We start from the raw sequence: 27,616 nt of genomic DNA, 5'->3' as shown, positions 1-27,616 counted from the left end.
GCAATAATGCAGTTTTTTACTGTTTACTCACTCAGGTGTCTTTGTGTTTTTTCAGTTGTGTTTGCTTATCTCTGAATCTTCAGATTGCTTGCTTAGCTTTTTAAGACAGAGAAACCAAAACCATACTGTTATTTGATTGAACAATGAGCCTTTGACTTTAGTAGCAGTAATTAAAGTACTATTGTTGTTTACTTCTTATGTCCCATGTTTCTATTAATTATCATAAATTGATGATTTCGAGTAATTATTACAGTGCTGTGCCCTAATCCTGAAAGGTTGTACATATTTAAAACCCACTCATATTTTAACCTTGTACAAATGGTCGTTTTCATCAAAACAAAATGTAGCGTGGCATCCATTCATCCATTCCCTTTTTTTTGTTTGTTCCCCATATTGTCTTTTTTTAACCCAGAAATGTGCCATCTGCAACTCTTTCATGTTACTTTTAAATTCTTGCCAGAGACTGGATGAATGCATGAAACATCTTTCCTTTTCCATGTGATTTTGGTCCCCCATTGCCTGTTCATTGTTTGCTGTATTCAGGACTGTTGGTTCTGTCTGTGTTCCTGTTAAGCAGTTCCAAGGGGGGCACTGCAGTTGGCTGCAGATCCCATGACCACCACGCTTCTGGAGAGCTGTTGCCAGGGGGTTTGTCCAAGGCTTTTCAAAAGGGCACTTACATGAGTTACATGAACAGACTTCGCTTCAGGTCTGGCTTCATTGGCACCTTCAAAGGTCTGTGCTGCTTTGCCTCTCGTATGGTCAGTTCAATGTTTTCAGTGAACTGATTTGAAACCCTTTAAACTGGGGCTCTGCACAGCTCAGGTGTTTCGCTATTGAAGAAAGCAATGGGCTAAACTCAGCACTATGAAGGACTGTACTTGTTTCTGTTGCCAGTGCAGAGTGCAATTAACCTACATCCTCTTTAGTTGTAAGGCACATGGTAAATAAAACACATGGATCTCTGATCTGGTACTGTAACTGCTGAAATTAACAGAGATTAATTGGTTCACCTCTCTTTGAACAAGCTTTCCAAATATCTTGTTCATAAGACTCGAATTTCATGTCAGCAATAAAAGCCTTGGAGGCAAAATAAAAGCAGGGGTTTTGCTGACATTCTAGTGCAAGCCAGCTGCCTACCCCTGCACTGTGTTTTTGTAAACATGGTACCGGGGCCTCGCAGCCAAGGAGGTCAGTTTGAGAAAGCAGCCAAAGGAGGCAGCGTTGTCTGCCTGCTGCGTGCCCTGGGCTGGAGAGATCGACTGGTCATGTTGCCTGTGTGGAATTTTTTTTTTCTTGTTTTGATTCATCATGCTCTACTGTAGTCATTTGCACAAAGGATGCTTTTAAACGAGTAATGAGTGCTTTCCTGTTTGGCAGTTGCTTAAACTGAACTTTGTGTCCCAGTTCTTTACGATTCACTCACACAAGACCTAAAATATTCAAGACTGGTAGGGGGGCAAAAAACTCTGTCTGGCTCATGCTGTTTTGAGGAAAAGGGAGTCTTGGGGTGGAGAGGGGGGAGCCCTGCAAAGACCTACAAATTATGCAGTGTTCTTTCTGGCCATGAATAGTTTCTCTTGTGAGTGAGTGAAGCTGTATTTTTGGACTCATCGACAAAGCAACTTTTGCTACAACTGGCTTTTCTCCAAAGCACACTTCTGTACTTATTCTATTTATTTTTTATTATTTTAAAAATATAATGATCAGTTGCTTGAAAATGATCTAAGGGTTTGAGTGAAACATGCAGTGTCCGATTAGCCTTGTCTGTGATAGTACCACAGATCATCTTCCTGTGCAGCAGGGCTCTATTGAGCCTCTCTAGTAGAATGTCTCTGTTTCAGGAGAAATTTTGTTCTCTGGCATCTCATCTTTCTACTGAGAACTGCCTCATACTTGCAGAAGAAGTCAGAAGCAGAATCAAATAAAGGTTTCACACTGTTATTATTTACCTTTTGCTGCACCTTGCAAATAATGCCATTAAATTAGAGTTTTATCCTTCGTTAAGTGCATAAATACAATACACATGCTCGCCTCTTCTGAGTACAGGGGCCTCTGTGACCTCAGGACCTATCTTTCAATTTGAAATATGGTAACTTCACTTCTGAAGCCAGTGGAAATTTAGTTTAGGGTACTCCCTTGATTGACTTCAGTTGTGTTTCATCTTACAACTTACTCCAGGTATGAGTTGGTACGTTTGTGGTTTTGCCTACCTGCCTTTCATGTGAGAATAATCAATTTTGTTTTGGTTTTGAGAGAATTCATTATTTGTTTACTTTAAAACCACATGTGCAGTAAAATCTAATGAGATGACAAAATTTATTGGCCATTATAAAAAACTTCTGATGTATTCTGCTTTTAACTACAGGGTGTTGCAATGGCTATTAAAACAAGTGCTTCTTATAACCTTTTCTGATAGTTTCTCAAGACATCTGCATTGCAAAATCCAGTCTTCAGAGCTGTAAAAATCAAAAGATGTCTCATGAAAAACTATAGTATCTAGTTAAAAGTGAAAATTGCAGTTCAATAAGTTGAGGAAACTTGAAAAAAACATTACTAAAATGAACAGATCCCTCTTGCACTTGGTTTATGGATTGTCTCTTTGGTGGGATCACCAGCAAAAGTAAAAAAGAAAATCATCTATATGTCATATACTCTTAACCAGTATTGTACCACCAAACTTATTTCAGCAGTTATAAAGAGCATTTTACCCCTCAGTCTTTGTGGAATTAAAGTGCTTGTCGGAACATTTTTTAATTAGCCCTACATGGATCAGTAGACTGGAGCTGAATTTTAGGTATATTTCTAATAAAGGCAGGATTGTTAGGGCTCATCATACTAATTATGAGACTGGCTTTGGGACTTATGCTTTTGCTGGGTTTTAACAACTCAGGCTGAAATTTAACAAAATAGGCATCTAAAACTGAAGGGGGAGAAAAGAGGGAAAGGAAAAAAAGAGGAGGGAAAGAAGGAATGTGTGTGTGTATATGTATTTAAAACTATATATGTACTTCAGAGAGCAGGTTAGAACATCATTTATGAAGAAGAAAAACTACTGATCTTTTCCTTCCAGAGTAGAGGGTTCCCCAGTTGGCAAGATGGTGGCCTTTGAATAGCAAAGTCATCAAGATTCTTTTGTCTTTAAAAGAAAAAATCTACCCAGTGTTGGCTAAGCTGATACACAGCTGAATAACTGTGGTTTGTAAGTACTCACAAGGGACCTCCTTGGCTTTAGAAGAGAAAATCTCAGAAGTTCTCCTCATGTGTGCCCATGTTTGAACTGCTCCCAGCTTTGAGTGCTAACCAGCACGTTCAGGCGCCAGCTCGCCTTCCCAGCTGAGCAGCAGAACCCAGGCAGCACCAGCGAGGCCAGACCTCTGGCAGCTGGTGCCAGTCCCACGGACACAGAAATCAGTCCTGTTACCAGTGCCTAGCCACAGAGCTGTAGATTTCAGCTGCATGCTGTATCTATCAGAAAAATCACAGCGTTTCCTCTATCGCATCCCTTGTCCTGTGCTTCCTCTTGGGATGTTTGCATGTTCTGCTATCAAAGGTATGTGATATTTCCCACCTGAAAAAATATGGAAGCTGAGAGATTGCTGAAGTGGATCATTTTGAATATGTTACTGTTGAACTGATCTAATTTAAATTGACTGCAACTTATTTTACTGTAGCTGTTCAAAATGGAATACTAATTTACAGATAGTGGAGTAATACACAGCTTAAACGTTCAGTTACATGATTTGTTTTATTATTGTTCATAGTTAATTTTTCTAGCAAGCTGTAAAACCTGAAATCATATTGTGAGCAATTGAGATGTTGGAATTCACTTGAATAACATGAAATAGTATCTGAATTTTTTCACTAAATGTTAAATATTTGTGGTGCCATTTATTCCATCACATCCCTGTCTGTTCCTTGAGCTACCTGTTTAGAGGTGTGCACACGTCACATCCCTGCCTGAGGCTCTGGCTCCTGTGGTTACACAGGCAGTCAGGGTTAGCTCTGGTACACCTGTATTCTGGCTTGACTTGCAGTTACTGAAGTCTCAATGAAATCTAAATGGGGCCTATCTGCTTTCTGAGCTACAGTGACTGCTTAGAGTAAGGGCGAGTGAGGCTTGTATCATCACTTTTGGTCAAATATCCAAAGTGCTTGGGCATTTTTATACATAAATTTTCTGAAGTTCAGTCATCACAAGTTAGACTTGAATTTGTTTGGAACTGAAAATTTGGGTTGGTTATAAATCATCAAAAAAACCCCCAAGCTAATCACTCTTTCACGAAGAAATCACTGCAGATAACTTCTGTGCATGTAAAAATACCATGGGCTAATTAAAATAAAATCTTAGGAGTTGGGCAGTTAGCATTCTGAATTGTTGCTTGCACTCCTGAGTTGACCCACAGCTTTCTTCAGCCTGCAGGGGTTAGCAGGTCTGGGAATTGAGCATCCTCCAGTGCCTGGTGACAGCTCATTTTTTTCTGGTCCTTGCTAGACAAGGACCAGAAAAAAAAAAAAACAACTGGGAAACCTTGCAGGTGTGCAAGGAAATAATGGGAGAGCTCATGACACATGAGACTGTTTCACTTCCCACTGCCCACACAAACTTTTTTCCCCCCCAGTTTTCCTTCCCTTTTCTCCTGAGCTGATCTGCAGATCTGGTCTGTCTTGTGTACTGTTTCCAAACACAAGTTAAGCAGTGACCTCCTGCTTCTTGTGTCCATTCCTGTCAGGGGTTGTAGTGCATGGGAACCACACCCTCAACTACTGTGTCCATCCTTTCTTCTGTTTACTCTTCTTTTGTTTCTTGCACATTGTTTTTTGTTAAGTCTTTGTCTTATATACTTGTGATTACCCTGTTTTAAGCAAGGTAACAAGCAGCTAATCTTTTTATTGTAGCCATTGTCAGTAGTTTCTTATGCCGTGTTCTGAGTGTACTTTACTATTAATAACCAAAACATTTCTTAATATAGAGTTTTAAACGGAACAAGGTAAATGCAAAACTGAGAAGTCCCTATGGTGCAAGTCATGAGCCAGCAGATGGTAACATATTTTTGATGGTTGTGATAATAATTTAGAATGCTAAATTATTTCACCAGCTATAGGTACCATGACTCTTAATATTTCATTGGGCAGTTTCTTGTGTGATCCTCATTCTTGCCACCATTACTTCAGTACCAGGTACAGAAGAACTTGAGGTTAAAGTATTTGCTGTTATTCCTGTTTGGTTAGTGCTCATATCTAAATCATAGTGCCTGTTGTGATAATCACTCTGCAAACTTCTTTGAAGAGACAGTCTCTGCTCCAAAGAGTGGAGCAGATTAATACTTTAGTTTTTTCACCTTACTACTTAATGCTACTTTTGTTGCACTTTGGTTACATTTATCAAAGGGATATCTATGCCACTCATTCCTCTCTGTAGTAATAGAAGTGGTAATTAGGTAGCCAAATTTTATCTGGATTAAATGCAACTTCCCAAAGCATTGCAAAAAAAAAAAAAAAAATAAAAAAAAAAAAAATAAAAGCAGTGTATCATCAGATTGGATAAAGATGTTGAAAGACTTGTGTTCAGTGTGAGACACTGTCTAAAAAAGGAATGTTTCCTGCTTTTTAAAGGTTTGGTTAGAATCTGGAGTTAATTATAACTTTCCCACATGTATGCTAGGATTGAGATTGCTGTGTTTTCAGTTCTACAAGTGTGCTAGATTATTATTTAAAATTTCTGAGCTGATGTTGCCTGTCCAAACACTGGAAAGGTCTTCTCTGACCTCTGTACGGTGCATCTGATGAAGTAAGCATATTGGAAATACTTGTTCTGTTGCCTTGGACAGATGAAAATACACTGTGAACTCAAGAGACCATTGGTTTCATCCACGGTAGTTTCTCATCTTTACTAAAAGAGGTCTCTAGTAAAGACCTTATGACTTCCAGTCATAGAATGTCTGGAACACAGCAGTATCAGTTGCAAGACATTACAACTGTCTTTGTTAATTGGTCTTTTGTTACTGCTCATTAGTGTAGTGCCTGTACTTCTCTCCACTCTTTCTCCCTCACCTTAGCCCACAGGGGTCCACATTGTGGATTTTGCTGGTTGTTTTTTAATCACTGTCTATCTGCAGAAACTTGCTAGTCAAGAACCTGTCTGACAGAAAGTTGTCATTTGTTTCATCATGATACCTATAGTAATGTTTGCTGTAAATCATGTAACATTCTTCCACTCTTCTCTTATGAAGTCTTTATGCCTTTTTTAATACATCCTTTTATCTTACCGAGCTGTTCGTTTTGGCTTACCCATTTTGTGTTCTGCTGTCCTTTTCAATTCTTAGATTTTTCCAGGATGAAATACATTTTTGCTTTACAAGGCTTTCTTAAATGTACCTTCTCTACTAGTTTATTCCAGTCTGTAATAGCAGGGGCTTAAGTCTGTACTCCATGAAAGCTTTGAGATACTACCTTTTATAAATACTGCAGTGAACTAGACTATTTCACTTTAAAGCTTTGATTGCTTGATGGTAGGTTTCAGCTTTGAACCCTCTTCTCTCTATTTAATGATCTGCTGGGGTTGATGGACTGGTGCTGGAGTTGTCTGTGGTCACTGCTCTGGATGTCAAATAGGTGCAGAGTCAAATGCTTTCCCAGAACATGTATGTGCATGGAAGGCTACTTAAAAACGAAGATTTTAGACTTTGCCACTTTGTTGTTATTTATTATCCAGCATTCAGTGGTGTGTTTGCTTGGGCAAGAATTTGCAGTGAGTTTTTAGAATGCCTGTTTTATTTTCTACCACATGAATCTGTGCTTTTTTTCAGCTGCCTTGCAGGAACTCCTCCTGTCAGATTAGCATGGTCTAGTGGTCTGCGTCCAGGCTAGGAAAAGAGCCTTTAATCCCTCATCTGATGTTGAGTGAATTGATCCTCTCCTCTTCAGGATGCTGTGAATGACTGTGAATGTATGTCCCTATTGACTGGCATTATCCTCCTCCAGACAAGTTGCTCTCTTCATTCCAGACACCCTGATGTATAGATGTGAAAATCCTGTTTCTATGTTGATGTCCAAACTCATTCCCTCCTTCCTGGTCTTTTTGTCAACATTAGCCCCGAGAGGCTCCTCAGGAAGTGGAGATAGTCTTGGCAGCAGAAATGTGTCAGAAGGGACAGAAATTTTCACATAGCCCTGCCAGTCAGTACCTCAGTGTCCCTCACCAGTAACTTGTCTCCCTGGCATTCTAACCTGAGTATTTTCCCCAAAGGATTAGTTCACTGCCTTAGATTCCCCCTTTGTGAAGCTAGGATGATGTTCTCTTCACAGGATTAGGTGAGGATTAGCTAGTGTTTATCAGCGACTCGCAGATAAAAGAAGTGCTTTGTTTACATGTCTATCTTCTAGAATGTGTGGTCTTGATCACTTGGTAGTGCTTAGCTCTCCGTTAGAGAAACATCTGATGTAGAACACTGTTATACAATAATTGATACAGATAATTACTAACTTGTGTGTGGATATTTAGAAGTGAATACTGCTTCTCAATAACTGAAGCATTTTACACTTTGAAAATATTCTGTCCTGTTCTCTTTTTTTTTTTTTTTTTTTTTTTTTTTTTTTTTTTTTTTTTTTTTTTTTTTTTTTTTTTTTTTTTTATTAGTGTTATTATTATTACTACCTTTAAAATGTTTTGTATTAGTGTTGACACATAGGATTTTTTTGGACATTGTGGAAATATCAACAATATTTCTGGCCTAATGACTGTTAAGTACTTTTAAAGGTAGAAGGAAACCTTTTGAAAGGTCTTTCAAAATTACCTTCCTATAAAGACAAACAATGTCTGCTGTTACCTTTCAACACCAAATATCCCTAGTTCATTAATTATAGTAGCTGGAAGCTGAAATTCAGAGTGTTTCTTCTGCTTCTTTCATAATTTCCGGGAAAAAAGGTTTTGCAGCAACTGGAATCAGCTAACAGTTGTGTTGAAAATATGTCTTGTTCTTCCCTAGTGATATTGGCTCTGTGGGGCTTTCTTGGTAACATGAGCAGATATGACTCAGAAGACAGAGAGAGAACAACTATGTTGTGTAGGAAGTTAAAAAAGGGGGGTTTTTTACCATTTTGTTTTGGCCAACACCACAGTGAAGCTGCAATGCCTGCCTTTTTTATTTTGCTTCTTGACAGCCAGTGGAACTGGAGCTGGTATCCTGAATTGATCTTAACAATCCATGAGAAATCCAAGAAAGAACAAACGAGATGTTCTCAACACTATGTGATATTTTTAAGTGTTGTAATTCCTAGTTTTCATAGCATCAAACTGCAGATTGCTAATGCGGATTGTTTTCTATCGCAATAGGCAAGATGAGATGGGTATTGGATTAAAATATTATTTGAATTGGGCCAAATTTAGATTATTTGGCTTTTGGGGGACTTTCTTACGTGGAAAACCTCTAATCAGGAAGAAAATGTAGTAGAAACTTGTTCTCAAAGTAAAATACAGAATGAAAAGTATGCAGCAAGACGGGGGATGTGGGGGTACATTATAAAATTCCACTTTCTTGGAGCCCATCTAATTACCTCCTCAATTCTTATTAAGTAGACAGCACCCTCAGGTCCAGTCCTTGTTCCCTTTATCCTTGTTCCCTGGGCTTCTGTTACTCTTGAGGGTTCTCCTCATCTCTTCCTCCACCCTTATGCTGTCAAAATTACCACAGTCTATTCCCCTTAGAGAAAATTTCATAATACTTGGCTGCAAATTTGTTCTTTCATTCAACCAGCTCATTCCTGTGATAATTTCCATGAGAAATTTTTGTCTGTGACATCTTGGTTTTGAAATTTTATCGGTTTTCTTTCAAGTTCCTTATGGAAGGAGCCAGTCTTTATGTGTTTGTGAAAGGCCATTTATATAGGCCCCAGACATTAAGTAGCCAGGCACAGACTGTATACAATATCTGTAGCCTTTCAGAATCCTTATCTTTAACATATTATCTTATCTTTAGCTCTAATTTCTCTTGGGTTTTATCCCCTATTGTGGCCACTTTCCCACATTTCTTAGTTTACATCAGCAAAATTAAAAATATCATCTGCTAGACTAGCATGGAAGTATTTCTTAATGTATGAAGAAGTTACATTTTGTATTGTACACTTGAAAGGGTGTATTGAAGAAGAAGAGATTATACTGGTAGAGGCTGTGTAAATGTAATGTAAGAGATTGAGCTTCAGACCACTAAAATTACTTAGAATATTTTCAACCAACTTCAGTAGAAGTAGGAGCTAATTGAAAATTATTTTGACCAAGAAGGTAGAATTTTATTCACCATGTGCTTGGACAGCATCTTACTGTGTGCTGTACAGTAATATTTGATATTCTGATGTCTATTCTGATTGTGATTCTTCTTTCCAGATGTTCTGGGAACATGAAATTGATGTGGTTGCTATTTAGATAGGATGTTTGCTCAGTGCTTTTTTTACAAACTTCTGCTTTTCTACAGGCAGTGGAACAGAATCTCTGTCCCTGTGAAATGCTCTGCAGAATTAACGGTGCTTGAAGTCTTGGGAAATACTCAGTGTCCCTTGCTGCCCTCTCTCTTCCTTTATCTCTCCTCCTCTGTACATGCTCTCCTCAGTTTTAGCTTCCAAAGATGATAATCTTACCCTGATAATGTCTTGTGGGTATTACAGCCTTGTTTAAACTGCAGGCTCTGTTGGTCATGTCAGGTTGCATTCCAGTCCTTTTCCCAGAAAATGCCCCAAGGAGCTGCATACAGCTCATTTGAAATGGTTTCCTATTCGTGTTTGTTACTACTGCCGTGGGATTGTTTAAGCATCCAAAAATTTGTTTTATTTTTAAAATCATCTTTTTGCACTGCTCTGACAGATTTGCTGTAGAAAATCGATGCTAAGATGTGGTTCCGTGTGTGATTAGGGTATGTTGCTTCCTCTGCCGCCCCAGCCCGCTCCCTTCCCGGGAGGCAGAGGCAGAGCAGGCTCGAGCTGCAGCTCGGCGCGGCATCAGGAGCGCTCCAGCGTGGGATCCGGGCTGGGCTGGGCCAGGAGCCGCTCCAGCGTGTGGCATCCATGCTGTGCTGGATCAGGATCGCTCCAGCGTGGGATCCGTGCTGGGCTGGGTCAGGAGCCTCTCCAGTGTGGGATCCACGCTGTGCTGGATCAGGATCCTCTCCAGTGTGCATCCTCGCTGTGCTGGATCAGGAGCCTCTCCAGTGTGGCATCCATAGTCTCTCCAGTGTGGCATCCATGCTGTGCTGGACCAGGATCTCTCCAGTGTGGCATCCTCGCTGCGCAGTCTGGCTGCCGTTCGCACCCGCCCACCGCTCCCCGCCGCCGCGCTCGGGCCGTGCGCCTTTTCAGGGGCTGAGAGGAGATGTCAATGAGAGGGGCGGGCGGGTTCGCCGAGCTGCCGGAGCAATTGATTCTTGTCTGCCTCTCTGAGCAGTCTGTCTGCGCAGCAGCACACGAGACGCTTTTGCACGCTTTTTTTTTTTTTTTTTTTTTACCCCGCTAAGCTAATACCCTAGTCAGCAGCTTGCAAAGGAAGAACAGTATTTAAAAAAGAATAAATAGCAGTCCTCTGTGAGCCGCAGAGAGTGCATGGACCAGAGCTAAATTTGGAAAGCTAAAGCTTATTCCATGCAATATTATTAGAATTATTTGGGTTTCCAAAGGCACACTCACATATATGTATGTGTTGCTGGCCAGCTTTTCCACGTGACTCAGCTAGATCCAAATGCAGTTATTTATAGATGGCAGGAGCAGCAATGACATTATCTTACAGCACTCCAGTCCTGAAATTATAGCATTTGCGTGCAGGGAGAGGTGGCCAGGTGTCCTCTGTGAGAATTTAGGCAGGCTGCTCTTCTGCAAATGTCCAGAAGAAGAGATGGTCACAAATAACCCTTTCCCTCTCCCCCAATTCTTTTTAATTTTCAGACAGAGAAGCGAAAGGTATTGAGAAATCAGTCTGTGATTTCTACTGGCTTCTTCCCTAGATGGTTGTAAAAAGCAATTAGCCACGTTCATTTTTATACCTCTCCCTTCTTACATAGATAACCTCTTTCTACCTATGTAAAATGATAAACATGCCCCTGAAGACGAGGAAACAGCAATTTCTAATCTGTCTAAAACTAATGTTCGTCGTTAGGCTTTTAAATAAAAGTCTCTTGCTGCAGCCCTCGGTGTGCTTGCAGCTCAGCTGATTGAACTGAGGCTGCTCCGTGCGCACTCCAGCCCTGTCTCGGGGCAGCGCCTGTCGAGGGAGCAGCTGCCTGCTCCCGCCTCTGCGGAGCGCAGGAGCCTTGGTGCTCGGAGCCACAGCAGGGATTTCGTGTGCCTAGGGAAAAACCAAATACATGTCTGGGGGAAAAATACTTCTAAGGAAGGGAGACAAGGAAAAAGAAGACTTTTTTAAAAGATAGACGAATACAAAAAAAAGCTGGTCGGGTTGACAAAGTGGTCACACAAAGAAATGCTTCAGCGCAGCTGGGAGTGTGCAGGCTACAGCAGAGCACAGACAGCAGAAGACGGGGCTACCTCAAGGTAGTACTGCTGCTGAACACTTTGTATTGTGAAAGTACAACTAAAGTAATGTGAAGATTGGAGTAGGGTTGTTCAGATGTTTCTTATTTTACACCAGCTTGAATTTTGTATGTGGTCCTAATTGTAACAGAGCATAGATGATTTACTACTTTTGCTTCACTGGTAATAAATAAAATAAACATAGTATATTTGGAGTCTTTAGGGGTATCAGAATGCCTTAGCAAGTGCATCCATGGCTCACAAAGTCTGCTCCTGTAATATAACTGTGTTTCAGGTGGGAAATGTTCATTAGCCCAGAAGACACAGCTAGAGGAAATGGAACTTTAAGGATACAGAAGCCCTTCTCTTGCTCAGATTAGTTACCAAGTTCCCAGCGCAGCTCGGGAACAATTATTTGGTATTTGACTTTGGTATATTAATTGAATGTTAATTAATTAGGCAGTTCTCAAGAAAAGGTGATTAGTACCAGAGGAGCAGAGCAGGTTGCTAGTCAAGGAAGATGACAAGGTTTGTGGGGTTGGTGGGACTCAGAGGGAAAAAGGAGAAGTAATGACTCTATTAGAAAACTACCTCATCAACTGGGCAGTGAGATGGGCAGCATTGCTGCCTTGAAACTGCAGTGCATGCACACATCTGTCTGCCCTGTATTGTTTGAGCAGAAATCCGTTAAGCTAAAAACTGCTCTAGGCTGAGTTTCTCTTTCCTGCTGTCCTTAACTGTTTCCATGTTCAGCACTTAGAGATTATTTTACCTAGTTGTAATATTTCTTTCAGAAATGACGAGTGAGTGGAAGGATAGGGTTAGGGTATAACTTCTGGCTTAGTTCTGTTCAACTACAAAGTTTGGATAGTATGAAGAAAGATCCTGTAACCCCCAACTTTGAAAGCAAGCATTTTTTTTTTTCCTTCAGCAGTTATAGAGAAGTTGGCAAAGATTGTATTACACTAGTCATACAAAAATAAAAAAAAAAAAATCTGAGGACACCTGATAAAACATTCTTTTCCTGTAAAAATATAAAATAATGTAAAGTTAAAACAAAAAGCAAGACGGCAGAACCAAAAAGCCTAAAAGTTCCTAAAATAGCTTTTGGTCCTTCTGAGTACTGGCTGTGCAGTGTTAACTTTGGAAACACGTTTCTGCTATAAATTTTGGTTGTGTGGTTTTTGTAATTTTTTTCCTCTCCTTGAAAGCCTCTCCAGATGTTCTACAGTTGTTGTTTGAAAATGTTCCATGGCAGGCACAGAGACTGCGGGCACAGAGCAGTAATCCCTTGATGTGGTGGTTGTGGTTTTTCCTTGCAAAGAGAGGAAGGTGTATGATCCCCTCTGTTCTGGGACTCTGTTCTGTCACAAATGGTGTGACCTTCAGCACATCACCTGCTCTCACTTTCTTTCATCTTTAAAACTTAGCCAGTAAGCCATGTAGCTGGATGGCCACTTCAGCAGTCTCTACAGAAGCTCCCCGCACTGTAGTTAAGATGTCTTTTTAGGATAATTGTGAATACAAGCCAGATATAAATACTTTCCCAGTGCAGACTGATTGAATTTCCTCTGTTCACAAACACCGATTTCATTTGATTCTAGAAGACTTCAAAAAGTCATCTGTGCCTTGTCCCCTTAGCTGAAGAATCATTTGTCCCTCGATCTGTATCTGATCTGCATCTCCATTTATGGAAATTCCTCACCTTACACCTTAGGGTATTAAAGAGCATTAGCATGCTCCTAATATCTAAGCTGTGTCTTTTTTTATCTCTGTATTATTGGTATTTCTGCTGTGGATGCAGTTAATGCTTTGTTACTCAGTAAATCAGAACACCACTATCAGTCTTCCCTCTTGGGAAAAAAAAGAAAAAGCTCAAACCAAACCCACCAAAAGCCCTAATCCATGTAATAATTTCTTGCAGGGTATATTGATAGGGTTTTTTCTAATCATTCTGATGAGTTTTCTCCCCCTTCTGTGGCTGTACATTGTGGTGGGGTAGAGAGAAAGAGCTGTGCATTTCCCAAGCTTGGGTCCCACTCGTGCAGCCAGGGAGGCTGGCTGGGTGTGCTTTGGCAGCACAGCCCAGCTGCTGCCTTCATTGGCCCTCTGAGGAATCTGGTAACGCTCGTTTCTATTAGTGACTATTGGTTTGATAGTTTGCTAGTTTGGTAAGCTTTACATTTCCTGCCATTTTGTGTTGTGTTCAGCTAATTTCCCTTGTTTATTTATGAGAATGTCATGTTAAGCAGCACCAAAGCCTGACTGAAATCAAACTAATCTATGCTCAAGGTCTGTTGTCTGCTAGCATAAAGAAAGTACAGAGGTAAGGCATGATTTGTTTCTGAAAAGTCAATTTTTGTTATTACTCATTTTTTACTTTCCTCTTGATCCTTTTGAATAATTTGGGTTAGGTTTCCATGACAGGAAGCTGAACCTCCAGTTCTGCAGTTATTCTTTTCTTTCATTTAATGGTAGACACCAGATTTTCCCTCTTCCAGACTTCCATCGCTGTGGTGATTGTACATGGCTTCCTTGTGTTCCAGCTCTTGTTAAATTCTTCTGTTGGGCTTTTTCCTAGCACTTTCAGATGTCAGTGGTGGTATTAGCTCAAGAGTTGTTTACAGTAGTAATTAAAGGGCTGAGGATGGATTAAATGAAACTGAGCCTCTCACCTGTAGGTCACTGCTTTGTCTGTAGACAAAGATGGGTTCAAGTGTGTCAGTCTCATTTTTCAAATGTCTGGATTATGTATGAAATCTGTTGATGACTAGAACTGGCATTACAAAACAAAAGGGTACAGCAGTAATGAAAGGTGCTGTTGTTTGAAGTCTAAGCAGTGAAGCCAACAATTGGATGAGTTAGAAAACAAGCAGTCTAATGCTATTGGAGTGCATTTCCTTGAAAAGCCTTATCCAAGATTCACTTGCTGGTAGCATTTCACCAGTGTTGTCTTCTCTTTATATCATGGTCTGTGTTTTCAGAGGTAGCAGCTTGGGCAGAGCTAAGCCTAAATGAGATGCTTACGTATTTTATCTGGATCTGTACAGTGTTTTGTGCTTGCCAAAGTGAGCCATTGTTGCTATATTTTGTAATGTATTGCTTCAAAGTTAATGTAGTGAATCTGGTAAGATCCTCTGCCAAGTTTTGGCAAGTGTAGAAGAAAATTAGGGAATCCCAGTTCCACTGAAGGCATGGGGTGAGGATAGCAGTATTCAAATCTGTGTCTCCAATATGTACTGTTCCAGTTGGCAAGAGCCTTTGGGGAAGCCTACATATATATGTCTTGAGAGGTATTTGTGAAGAATTGAAGATATGCCAAGGCAGGCTGGACCCATATTCAAGACCAGACTTTGTACATGGTGTCAGTCTCATGCAGCAGTCCTGAAAGCACATGCTGAATAACTCTCAGGTTTGCAGTAAGGGTTTTATTGAATAAAACCTCTGTTAATTAATGTGATACTACATTCAGTCTAATTAGGTGTTCCCTTCATTATCTATTTTCCTACAAACCTGCATGATTTTTTGGTTTTTAATTGTAATACATAATTGCATTATAGATCCTACTGGGGCAAAGCTGTATGTTTCTGCAGGACACAGCTGTAGCTATAGTAATATAGGAGGCATTCTTGATAAAAGGCATTACTTAGATATTAGGGTTGGAAATGCATATCATGCCCTGTTCACATGTTGAATTGTGGCTGTCAACTTTGTGTTCCTTTTGTCATTAGCAGGGCAGTTCATGCCTCCCAAATGAGGATCTGAGCCAGCTGTCCCCTTGCTCTGCTGGGGAATTCAGTTCCATTCAGTTTGCTGTGCAGTTGCTGGGATTAGGACTTTTTAAATCTGTGTGCTTTGGAGGGGGCTCTCCTCCCTACAGGGGGCAGGTTTGTGTTGGCACTTTTTAGATAAAATCAGTCTGTTTAATACAATTTACTTGAACTTCTCAGCTAACATCACTGATTTTGCGTGATGGAGAAGAGCAGTCACAATGCTCAGGTGCTTCAGAAAAGCATGCAGTTGAGGTGGCAGCAAACACCTGGGAGTAAGCATTGGTTCTGTGTCGTGGGCTGCTGTGTGCAAAGCAGGCATCTGCAGGCACCAGGGGAGATAGGCCTGGGAGGCGGGATGGGCTCCCTGGGAACGGCTTTGAGTCCATGTTGAACAGCCAGACTGATGAGAAATGGGTACTTTTGCTTTGTAATTGGCTTTGTATATACTCCTTTTGTGCTGTCAGTGTTGAGGCAGACACAGAGCAGAAGCTCGTGTAATGACGGGAAAGGGCTCATCTGTCGCAGGGTTAGGCCATGGAGCAGTACCTTGAGAGAGCTGCAGAGGAGGGACAAACACAAATCTCTGCTAGTGGACTGTTACATCCCGGGTTTGTGGCCTTGCTTTGCTGCCCTGTCCGACAGGTGAGCCAGACACTGCCAGGCTCTGCTGGGGCATGCGAGGAGGAGAGCTGCAGGAAAATCAATCCTTGAAATAGTTTGACATGACTGGTTTCTCCCTCTCTCCATTTCCTAGCTCTTTATAAGCAAAATGGCTTTTAAAACACATGGAAAACATCTGATTTTCAGTTTCACAAAATTGCAAAGATTCCATCCTTTTAATGCAATTGACCTTATTTTTCTAATACTGTCAGCACATTCAGCATTAGGTAGTTAACATTTTCAGTGTATTTTTCCAAACGTGATATAGTCTCCATTTTTCTATGTAGAAAGAATAACTCCTCTAAATAAACAAGACAGTAATTATTTCCACTCCTCTTATTCTCTTCTTATTGCTGCTTCCCTTTCCCCCCACCAAATTAGCTCACTGGATGCTTTATAAAAGCTGTATTTAGATTGCAGTCTGTGGAGGAGAGAGCAGAAAGCACTCAGTGGCTCTGTATTCTCCTTATCTGGAATTCTCCATGTAAAAAAATAAAAACTTGTTTCTAAAAGCAATATACAATTAATGGATATGATTGGTGAAAAATGATGTATTTTCTTACTTATTCTGTAAATATCTTTTCAGCCAAATGCATTTCCTTCTGAGACATGAAACCAATCCAGTGAGATGGTGCTGAACAGATAGTTCTCCAAATCAAACTCCTCCTTTTTTCCTAATATTTTCATTGCAGCGAATAAGAAATACGGATCTGCCAGTCTGCCTATTGAACTATCTACTGCAGCTTAACTGCAGCAAGGAAGCAGTAATCCTATTGTGCTCTTCCAGCAGTCTCCCGGGAAGCAGAAGGCATTGAAATTACTGAGCTGTTGTCCTATCCCCTCCTCACCTGTCTTTGTGGCTGTAAATATAGTGTCTGCCTGTAAATAACAGTTTGCTGCACCTTTAAGCACGTTCCCTAACAAGAGGCAGCGATTTACTGAGGTGATAAGCTGTAACTAATACTAGGGTATCATAATGGGTAAATAGATTAGCACTGTGCTTCTCTGTATTTTGCTTTCTAGGGAGCTGCGGCTCCTGCACTCGGAGGTGCTTACTGTGGCACTTTGCAGTGCCAGAGATTGCAGCTCCCAGGGCTGGGCTGGGTGCAGCTGGGGAAATGCAGCAGTGCCTCTGTGGGGTAGCATTGACTGCACACCCTGGTCTCTTTACTTTTTCTGGTAAAAAAAACCCAAAAAGGGTTGTAATGGGCTGTACCAATCTTCTGTGCTATGGGTATAAAATGGCATTTGACCTGCATCATCAGCATCCATCATATAATATTTACAGTTATGCCAGCATCATTTGTTGTCAAGAAGTATTAAGTGGTGCAAGCAGCCTGGGCATGATCTGTGGCTTCACACAGCTCAAGATCCTTGATTTTCCTAATGGAAGGGCCCCAGCATTTACAAAGCAGTTGTGATGCTGCTGCTGGGTGATGGGCAGTCGTGGCTGTGAGGGATGGAAAGGTGCCACGGAGGGAGTAGTGGAGGCCTTTCTCTCTGTACTGCCTGGCAGGTTTTCGGCACAAAAGGGCCCTTACAGGAAAGGAACAGTACCAGGGGATGTGGCCGATCCTAATAATTGTGTCGCAAATCTTGTGATATTTGGCATGTTCTTAAAGACTTGGCTCCTAGAGGCAGGGGATTAAATATCAATTGCTTCCTTTCTCTTTCAAGAAAGGCTTAGCTCTGCGGTTGCAGAAAAATGCTTAAAATGTGACTGGGGCTGACTGGGGAGAAAAAAAAAAAAACATTGCCTTCCAGCCTTCTTTCCCCTCCTTGTCCCCAGGATCCCAATGTGGATACGTTGCCATGTCTTATAATTTTTTTCAATTAAAGAATTTAAAACTATTGGACACATCCAGAAGGACATAAAGTGTTGCCAACTTTGGGTGCGTGGGAGTATTTATGAGTATTTTAAGGAGAGGTCAGTCTCATTCTGTGCTGAGACACACTCTTGCAATGTCTGGTCCTCTTCAAAGAATAGAAAAACAAAAATGGGACTGGGTAGCAGCAAGCTGAATATCTCTGAACTGATTTTTTTTTCTCTTGCTTCCTTAGGGAAACCCCTTAGGTTAGTTGTAATGGAAATTTCTCTTATTTTTAAATCTGTGTTTCTGCTTTTCACAAATGTGAAAGCTGAGGCTGCTCATGTCTGTGTTGGTTTCCTAATGCAGTTGTCATTAGCAAATCAGTATTGATTTATTCCTATGGAAATAGATCAGTGCTAACAGTGAAATGCAATCCCATTAAGAATGATACAGGTTTTCAGATGGAGAAAAGTAGGTCAAATATTGCACCAATCATCCCCGAGAGTGTCCCTTTAAGCCAAATAAATGTGTGAATACACTTAAACTGTCAGTACGTTATTTGACTGCCATTATTCTGTATCTTTTTGCATGAGCTAGCAGAGCCCTCTATGACTGAACAGAGGTTGAAAGAAAATGTCAATTTTGGTGTATTAACCAGGTTGTATTTTACACCTGGGCTGTGTACAGGGCTTCTTGGGGGCTGTGTGCACATGTAAGGATTCTTCCTTTCCTCTCAGTGCAACAGTTGAGTTCAACTTAAGCAGGAAAGGCACATCATTGTATGCAAGGGACATTGTAGCAATGCAGCAGAGGAACACGATTTAAATGTGATCATTAAAGTGCCGCAGCAAGGGGCTGTGAGAGACGGTGTGGATGGTCCATCTGCAAAATCTGTGCTCCTGTTGTACGAGGAGGAGGGGCAGAGGGGGAGAAAAAGCAGCTGCTTGGCTGTGCTGTGAGAGGGTGAGACTGACTGTTGGCACCATCTGTAGCTGTCCTTTGTGCTTGCTGCTTTATCTGTTCATTATAGTATGATACTGAAATTCTCGTGCTTTGAGTGTAAATGAGTTGAGATACGCCTAATACTGTCAGCATAAAAAGCAGTAACTAAGTACACTAAAGATGAATAGTGTAATCTGTAAATTCATTTTGAGTTTGTTTTATCTTGCTTGAATAGCCCAGGAAGTGATGTTCTCCAGAAGCCAGCTGTACCAGATGTGTGTTGGCAGGGTATATATTCATCTTACCGAGCAGAGAGCAGAGCACTGGAGGTGAATGGGGCAGGAGAGATGGGATGCTGCCCTGTGTGTTCCAGCAGAAGGAAGCAGACCCCTTTAGAGGGAGGATAGAGCAGGTCAGAGGGGAGCTGGTAACTTCTAAGGTGGCTACAAACTGCTTTGTTTTCATTCCATGCGCAAGTACCAACACAGGGAAGAGAGTGATTATTATACATGGTACATGAGCTGAAATGTCCCGAGGGAGGAAAGGTTGAACCATAATGAGTGCTGATAGGGATGAGTAAATTTGCTAGGATTTTTACCTGCAGTCTCTTAGTTTCTAAAAATATGAGTCCTCTCCAGATAACTTGTAGAATAAAACCATCCAGCTTATCTTGAGGACCTCTTTATTCTTTGATGGTTTACATTTTCCCTTTATAAACCTGCATACTGGATATTGGTAATAATAACAACTCATTAAGATCTTTGCTTATCTTCACCTCACCAAAGCAATGCTCTCATTGGCATATTCTTTTTCTGGGAGTTACACTGGGCTTTTTTTCCAAGCAGGTTTGGCTTTTGTTTGCAGATTCATGCCCTCAGATCCATTGGGTTGTTGCTTTTTATCTTGTCAAGTGCACATAGGTGTGCAGAAGGAGCAACTCCCTTCTCCCATCATAGCCTCGTCTAAGATGGATGATTCTGTAGTAATTACACTCGGCTGTGGAAGTGCTCGGCATCCACTATTACTCATCCACTATTACTCCGTGATGGCTGCGTTAAGTGTTCGGCAGAACACTTTGTTCGTGTTTCCCGAGCTCAAGTGGCTGTGGGCAAGGGAAGAAACCCTGTGAGGCAGGAATTTGTGTCTCCAGGCGGCTAGAAAGGGGAAGGGGGGGCCTTTGTCACTGGCACATTAGTAATGATATGCCAGGGATAAAAGGTGAGCATAATTTGATCCAATGCTTGTTGACAGATTCCTTGGCTAATAGAGAAGCAGCTTAGACTGACACTCGTGGCTGGAACGTTTCACAGAGCTTGAGGGAATTAATGCTTTTTGGAGGCTCCGTGTGAGGCTGACAGTTTCCGAGTGACCATATTTAGTTACATAAAGAAACGATGGCCCCCGTTTGTCACAGCAGAGCTCTAAAATGCCTCCCTAAACACCTCTCTTGACCTTCTGCTTGATAAATGCAATAAAATTGCTACCTCTTCTTTGTCCAAATGCAATAAAATTGCTACCCCTTCTTTGTGCAAATGTGTGATTAATTCACAGCAGTGGCCCAGGCGATAAGTATCTTTCTTGTGTGGCCATTTAACTTGAGAAAATCCAATTGTTTCTTGTACTGAAAAACGATACTTGTGTTTTTGGTAAAGCAGGTTCTTTTTTCTGCCCCACAAATATGACTTTACAGTTAGTCACTTTGGAATTAACTGTATTAACAGTGCATGTGAGTAGCTGCTAGGAAAAGAAGGTGGTGTACCCTGAAATGATAGTTAGCTACTGCTTATGATTATATTATTTGGTGAAAAGACAACCATTAGAAAATTAAGACATGAAGACAGGAGCCTCAATTTTAGAGGGTTTTGCACTTGTCTGTTTTAAACGAGCAAGCCTGAAATTACATCTAGAGTTTCTTATTACCCTAAACCGCTATGGCAGCTTGGGTTTTCAGTACTTTTCTGGTTCTCACCCACCCATATAATCTGTTGATTTGTGTTCAGTTTGCAGCACCTCAGGAAGGCACTTAGTTAAAAATTAAACATGTAGCATTTTTTTTGTTCTGAGGGTTTTGTAAAGCATCCTTTAAAGAAGAAAAAAGCCCAAGCACTTCCACTTGAGAAGCTGATTTCTTTCCACTGCAGGATTTTTCAATTAGTCTGCACTTTGTTCCAGTTAAACTCCTCACTGTGTTCTCATACCTAGCTGACTTTTTACCAGAGCCACTTCTGATGTTGGAATTAAATAGGCAGCTTTAAGGCTCAGGGGGATGTTGCTGGAGGCTTCGGTGGCGTGTCTTGGCTGGGTGCACTCATCGGAGCCCTGCAGTCACTTTCTGGGGCTCTGCTTACTGCAGAGTACGTGCTTCCTATAACAGGGCCTGGTCTTTTCTGAGTGTGGGTGCATAAGGGAGAGGCCACATTTTCAGGAATAATGACCTCTTCCATGTCTTTAGAAGGAGTTGCAAGCTCTTCTTCCCTCTAAGAAATCTCTGTATCTTCATAGTTCATAAGTGTGATTTTCCTGTAAGCACAGAATTACCCTCATTGACTACAAGATTAGGCACATAATGGAAATACACATTTAGGGGTTGTGCTGGGTCAGATATAGATTTAAGTGCCTAACTTTGTATCCATACATCATTCTCCTGTTTATCTATTCAAGACTCGTAGCTCATAGCAGTTTTGGAAATTAATTTGTGCACATGGGTTTCTCTTCAATTAATCTTAGGAAAAAAAACAGCTGAACAGAAAAGAGATCTTTTTCTTCACTCCCCTCTGTAAATGATGTCTTCTCTATGTTTTTGTTATGTTTCTGTTATTTATTCTGCATCTTACTTCACTTGTAACAGCTATCCTGTGTCCTTCCACTTCATCCACTCTTTATCTCTGTGTTGCTCAGACAAGTTCTCTTGTGCCTCCTGGGCTATGCAGAATGTTTGTAACTTGGGTAAAAATGTTCTAATCATAGTGTAGGGCAATTACAGACTCAGTTTGATGGGATAAAAGTGAGACTGGTGGTTCATGGACAAGCTTTGCACTCGTGATGTTTGTCTGGCTCGTGACTCCTGTTACAGTGGCTTGCACGTGCACTGGGCTGTGCTGGTTCCTCAGATGTGTGCTCACTGCCATTTGTTCTGTTTGCACAGCACTGCTTTCATCGTGGTGTGAGGAGCTGGGACGGCTCCTGCTGCTTCGCCACCAGAAAAGCCGGCAGAACGATCCTCCCGGGAAGCTCCCCATGCAACCCCCCATGAACTCTATGAGCTCCATGAAACCCACCCTCTCTCACAGGTGAGCCTGGGCCCAGCCTGCAGCACTGCAGTCTGGACAGCGTGTTGTGTGACAGATCTGCTCCTTGAAATGCTTGTTACCACTGCTGGGGGGAGCGACACTGTTCGTGCACTGCTCAGCACTGCAGACACCAGGGCATCTCTAATTACAGCAAACACTAAAGAAACTCAGATTTTCTCTTTGCTGTTGCCCCGTGCATAGTGAAGTGACACTTCTGTCTTCAAATCTGTGCTCAGATCAAGTGGGCGTGCTTTCAAGCTTCAAGTTATGCCCTAGAGATAAACTTGTACATCGTGTCTCTCATCAGACACTTGCCTGATGTTGATTTAAATACAACTGGCTTTTCTTGAGGTTGAAAACATTTCACTGATGTTCTGTGTTTTAACCATCATTGGAAATGTATTGCATGCAAAGCAATTGTACTGTGGGTGTAGCCACAGATCAGAGAATGTCCTGTATCAGGTGAGGATCAGACAGCACTAGTGTTAATTTAGAGAGAACATGAACATTAAAGGATACTGTAAGAAGGTGATGTGAAGCCTTTGATTACCAAATTATGTAGAGGAGTGCTATTTGTATTTCTTGTCTGCACATCCTAGGTCAAAGCAAAAGCTGGAGATAAAGTGTAGACAGGACTGAGCATTCATTCTCTGCTTTGTTTCTGGGAGTTTTTTTCTGGAGGCTCTCTTTACCTCAGCATCACATTAAAACAATCACAAACAGTATAAATTTGTTTTAGTGTAGAGATTTTTCATTAGTAAAGGACTATGACAGTGTAATGAGTCTAAATTCCTTATACCTGAGTTCTGTGATAACCTAACTCACTTGAACTTTTGTGTTAGAATGGAGCTTAGGGACATCTTTGTACAAGTGCATTTGCATATGCAAATTTGTCTGAAAAATAACTTTTGAGGTTTGGGTTGGATAGTTTTTCATTATTTTTGTTGCATTTATGGGAAAACCATCTAATAACTATGCCTTTTATTTTAGCCCTTGATAATAAATAAAGTCCTTTTTTGAAGTATAATTAATATATCATCACTGGCTTTTCAGAGTACCTAGATTTCCTCTTTTTTAGTTGCTTATGAAATGACTGATTGTAAACACACTTAAAAAAAACCAAAGAAAACTTAATGTTTTAAAATAATTTTACACTTGGGAGAAGTTTTTCAGAAGACAAAGTGGAATTAGTGGCTAGTCTGCAGAGAATGTGGTGCAGTGTGTGTACTCTCTTAGGTGTAGTTTTGTAGTTTTTAGATGCCTGATTCTCATTTGACCTTTTAGCCTCTGTTCCTCTAGAGTCTATAAAGTAAGACTATCTCACAGGGGCTGTGTGCTACATTACTAGATAATAGATAAGATAGGCACAACTCACTTCTTTCATGGCAATTTTCCACTGAAACTGTCACATGTCAAAAAAGAAATACTTTCTTGTACTAAACCTAAATACCAGCATTTCCAGCAGTACCAAGTCATCCAATTCTGCCTGTAGTAGAGCAGCCTGCTTGGTATTAAGCAGTTCCTGCATATTTCTCTCGAGTATTGCCCTTGAAATGCCCTACTGGGGACAACACTGGGAGCAATTTCTAAATTACTTCTCTTTACCTATGAGATGCCCCTCTAGAAATAGAATTTCTGTGGCATAACTTATATACAATAGCTGCAGCAGCCACTCGGGGATTTGGAATACTTTCATCACTGCTTTGGTGTGTGCTGTTGTCTGTAATTTAACTGTAACTGCTCAAAATCTCTCAGGTGGTACATTAGAATGAGACATCCTGTGGCTCTCCAACTTTATTCCACCTGGAACTGTTTATTTTCATGCATGTTTTGTAATCAGTCTGTAAGACAGTAGTGAAGTATGGTGTGAAGAAGAATTGAGTTTTCTATTTGTTTTAATTAAACAAAAGATGAAAAGCCATTAAGTACAATATTAACTACAATCAGTGATGAAGCTGTTGATGAAGCACCAACTGTATTTGCATTAGATTACATTTGGGTCAAAAGCTTAGTATTAAAGTTCACAGTATCTTATCTCTAATCCCCAAGATTTTTCTGTTAATTCAAACAAAAAAAAAGTATGCTTTGCATTTCCTGAAACAATTAATGTAGCCAGCTACTTCAAGTTTTGTAAAAGAACTAGATATTAAATTAGAACAACCAAGAGCATGTGCAAGAACCTTACTTGACAAAGGCAATGCAGATATATGTGAGCGGCTGATTATCATTAGACACACAATTAAATCCTTCCCCATCATCAGATGATCTTGAGTACTCCACACAGAGCTTTTTTTGCTGTTCCTTTTACTAGCAACAAAATTACCCAGAACTCTAGTCAGGGGACTAGAATCCTGATGTAGCAGGCACTGCAGAAACACAGCTGCTTAGTCTCAAAGTTGAAACAGGGCTCAGCTATTTAAAATAAATTGTGACTCAATAATGTATCACAAGAATCTAAATCTAAGGATTCATATTTAATAAACCATGGGCACTTAAACTAGAAGTAATTCAAGTCTAGCCTGTTTTTAAGGACAATCTTAGATTTTTAAAAGTTAATTGAGCTATGAGAGAAAATTGAAGTAGACTGATCAAGGAGGGCATTCATAGTGTTACTGTTAGTTAAATGAACTTACAGAGAGCAGAATGTAAGCCATGTGAGGATACGCACACATGCAACAAATGCTTTCAGAGTAGGGACTGTATTGTTAATTTCTTTCTAAATTTAGTTTTTCATTAACAGAATGATCAAGTGTTGCATATGGAAAAAAAATCAGCTAAATACCTGTTGTCTAATGTAGGGCAGTTGGTTGGATTGCAAACTCTTATGCTTTGTGAGCAGAATGAGCACTGCATTGTCAAAAAGAACCTCCCAATCTTAGGGGGTTTTTAAGTCTTTGCAGTCTAATAGTCAGCGCAAACTTGAGTGTGAGATTTTATTTTCGCCTTAGACCTTTCTGTTAACTCATGTGAGTAAACTTCTGTATTGAAGGACCAGTGTAGGACCTATCCAGCTCCTTAATCCTGTATAACTTGTAATTAAAGTCCTACTTAATGGATTTATGGGGAAGTGACGGAGAGCTGTTAGTCTTCAGCTAGCCCTTCTGCACAGGAGTGAAATTTCATGCTTTCTAGCTTGCAGGGTAATTATTTGTGTTGTAGTTTTCCAACCTGACAAACTGTCTGTAATAACATACACTACTCAAGGTGGCTGATTTTTGAATTAATATAAGGTCTTTGGCAAACACTATTATATAAGTACAAATTATTGTGATTATACACCTTCCAATGCTTTGATGAAGTTCCTATTAACACTTCATTACATTAAGTGGTGGACCTCTACATGTGTATCAAATTGAATCTTGGTTGAAATGGGTACAGTTCCAATCAATCCCAGCAGGAATTGCACCCTAGTTCATTTTCACGTCAGTCTGACTCTGGCAAGCTCTGGGGGGCTTCTCATTTCTTGCACAGCTTGTAATAAAGCTTATTTGTCAACAAAACCACCTAGAAATAGACAGCTGTTAGTTGCAGTTTAGTGTGTTGTGATGAGCATCTGTAGGGTTCTTACTGTCTTCACTCTCGCTCCAAATTTTGGTTTTGTGTGTTAAATGCCAGCTGTCTCACAGTTAGTGACCAAAGGATGGTAATGCCTCTATAGGGCAGTCATGCTTGATGAAATGTATGAAGATAATGTTATTTTTACCACAAATTACTTCGTGCCAAACGTTTAGAGAAAATTGAACAGTAGATGAAATGAAGCATTAATTCAGTCATACAGTAGATGTGTTATTTATTACCATTAATGTTTTATGTTCAGGCAATCATAAATACTTTTTAGTGGCTAGACTTGCTTTAAAAGAGTGATTGTTTTTAATGCCTGTTTTGTCCTTTTTTTCTTCCAATTTAAACCTAAGAGCTGAACTTTCAAACTTTCATAGGAGCTCTTGGAAAAGAATGGTAATTCTGTCTAAATTTTTTACTGAGTGGTGCATTGTTAACAATGAGGAGTGAACTGATTGTAATATACTAGTACAAACAGTGTCAAGTTCTGTAAGACTATTTTTTGAATTTTGCATCATAGGCTGTTTTGACCAACAGTGATAGTCACTTTAAAAAAGTCTGGATGAGGTCAGGTGCAGCATATACACACTTTTATGAAAATTGGCACATTGTGCATGTTTTATACATCAGTTTGAAGTAGGGGTTACTCCATTATGTCATGTGGCTCTGACATGCAGGGACAAACTTTGCAAAAGAATTCATAACTCCTCATGTAAAAGATGAAGTTGTTTCAAAGCCTTTTCATCTTTCTGGTTGTGGAGTTGTGAAATAAATATAATTAGGGACTGAACAGATGGTAAATCCTAATATAAAAGAATATACCCAGTAAAGAAATGTATATTACTTCTGATTTTGCAAAAGTAGCTTTGCTGTTTTTTCTAGTTTCCTTTCTGTCAAGAAATGTTAATATTTACCACCAAGAGAGAATAGTGAAGAATTTAGAAGCAAGAAATGTTTCTGTAGAAGAGTTATTCCTTAAAAAAAAAAAAAACCCTGAAAATTTCTTCAGAATAGTCTGCTTATGCTCTAAGCATTGCAAAGATAAAGCTAATTACTGATTGCTCCAAAGCATTGTCCCAAGAGTTGTCCATGTCATCCTCTAAGTGAAACTACTAATTTTATCACATACACTTAATGGGGAGGATGTGGAAGAAAACCTTGAGCCTGTTGAAGCTAAAGGAAAATTACGAGTACCTTCTTGAAAACTGATAAGTGTAACCATTAGCTGTTAATAATTAAATATTGAATATTTTCATGTGAGAAATCTGAATTTCATTTTAGATAAGTTTGTGGTCAGTTCTTGTGGTAACAGGAAACAGTAATGGGTAACTTGATTTCAAATAGGTATTCTTTACGTGCTTGGTAAAAGGTATAGGATAAGGATCATCTTCTCTTGTGCATACAGCACCTTGTACAGATGTGAAAACATCTTCTCAATAGGTCTTCTCTATTGATTGATAAGACAAAGTGGGTGCTGTTGTAATAAAACTAATATGTAGCAGGACGATTATAATTTTGTGCTATTTTTTTCTGCTAAGTACATAAAAGTGGCTATACACTCTATATTTTTCCTGTAGATGTTGTAGTCTTGTGATGTTAGTTTGTGATTCTTTTTTAAATTAAAAAATGCCAGCTGATATTTTTATAAGTAAACACTAGGCAAATATTATTTAAGGTCTCTCTGCTGACTGAGGCAAAATCTGATCTTCTCAGGCTTTGTGCTGTCTACGTTAATTTTTAAAATATGGCAACAGCTTTGAATAGACAGGTGTCATTCTCATGTTTGGGCCATATTGAACAGCTAATTCCTGAAAATGTCTGGTCAATTGTGATTTCTGTTTAGTGATTATCACAGGGGTATCGTGACTCTTTGCATGAGGTCTGCTCTCAGAAGCAGGTGATATGTGCTGAGCATACATTATTTTCCTCTTCAAGCATATTGGAAAGGTACCTTCTGTCACTTGTTCTCAATGAAACCAACTGATTTCTGGTGGCAGTAGGGTTAAAAATCACTTAACTGTGGCAGTACCCCTGGTTTTTAACCATTTTGACTGTCAGCATATGGTGA

At 40.2% G+C, this 27,616-nt stretch overlaps 1 protein-coding gene across 12 annotated transcripts in view; it reads left to right on the top strand.

The window, feature by feature from the left end:
- ZMIZ1 (zinc finger MIZ-type containing 1) overlaps positions 1 to 27,616 on the top strand; it is a 338,783-nt gene that overhangs the window by 265,235 nt on the left and 45,932 nt on the right. For all 12 annotated transcript variants that reach the window (XM_041473787.1, XM_041473762.1, XM_041473777.1 and 9 more), the window contains one exon: positions 21,843 to 21,987. In XM_041473787.1, coding sequence (XP_041329721.1) covers positions 21,843 to 21,987 — 145 coding nt within the window. The remainder of the gene's footprint in view (positions 1 to 21,842; positions 21,988 to 27,616) is intronic.

Source organism: Pyrgilauda ruficollis, unplaced genomic scaffold, assembly GCF_017590135.1.
Source record: "Pyrgilauda ruficollis isolate IOZ18807 unplaced genomic scaffold, ASM1759013v1 scaffold11, whole genome shotgun sequence".
NCBI classification, from domain to species: domain Eukaryota; kingdom Metazoa; phylum Chordata; class Aves; order Passeriformes; family Passeridae; genus Pyrgilauda; species Pyrgilauda ruficollis.
The sequence above is the reverse complement of the archived record's forward strand: the minus strand, read 5'-3'. Positions and strand labels throughout refer to the sequence as shown.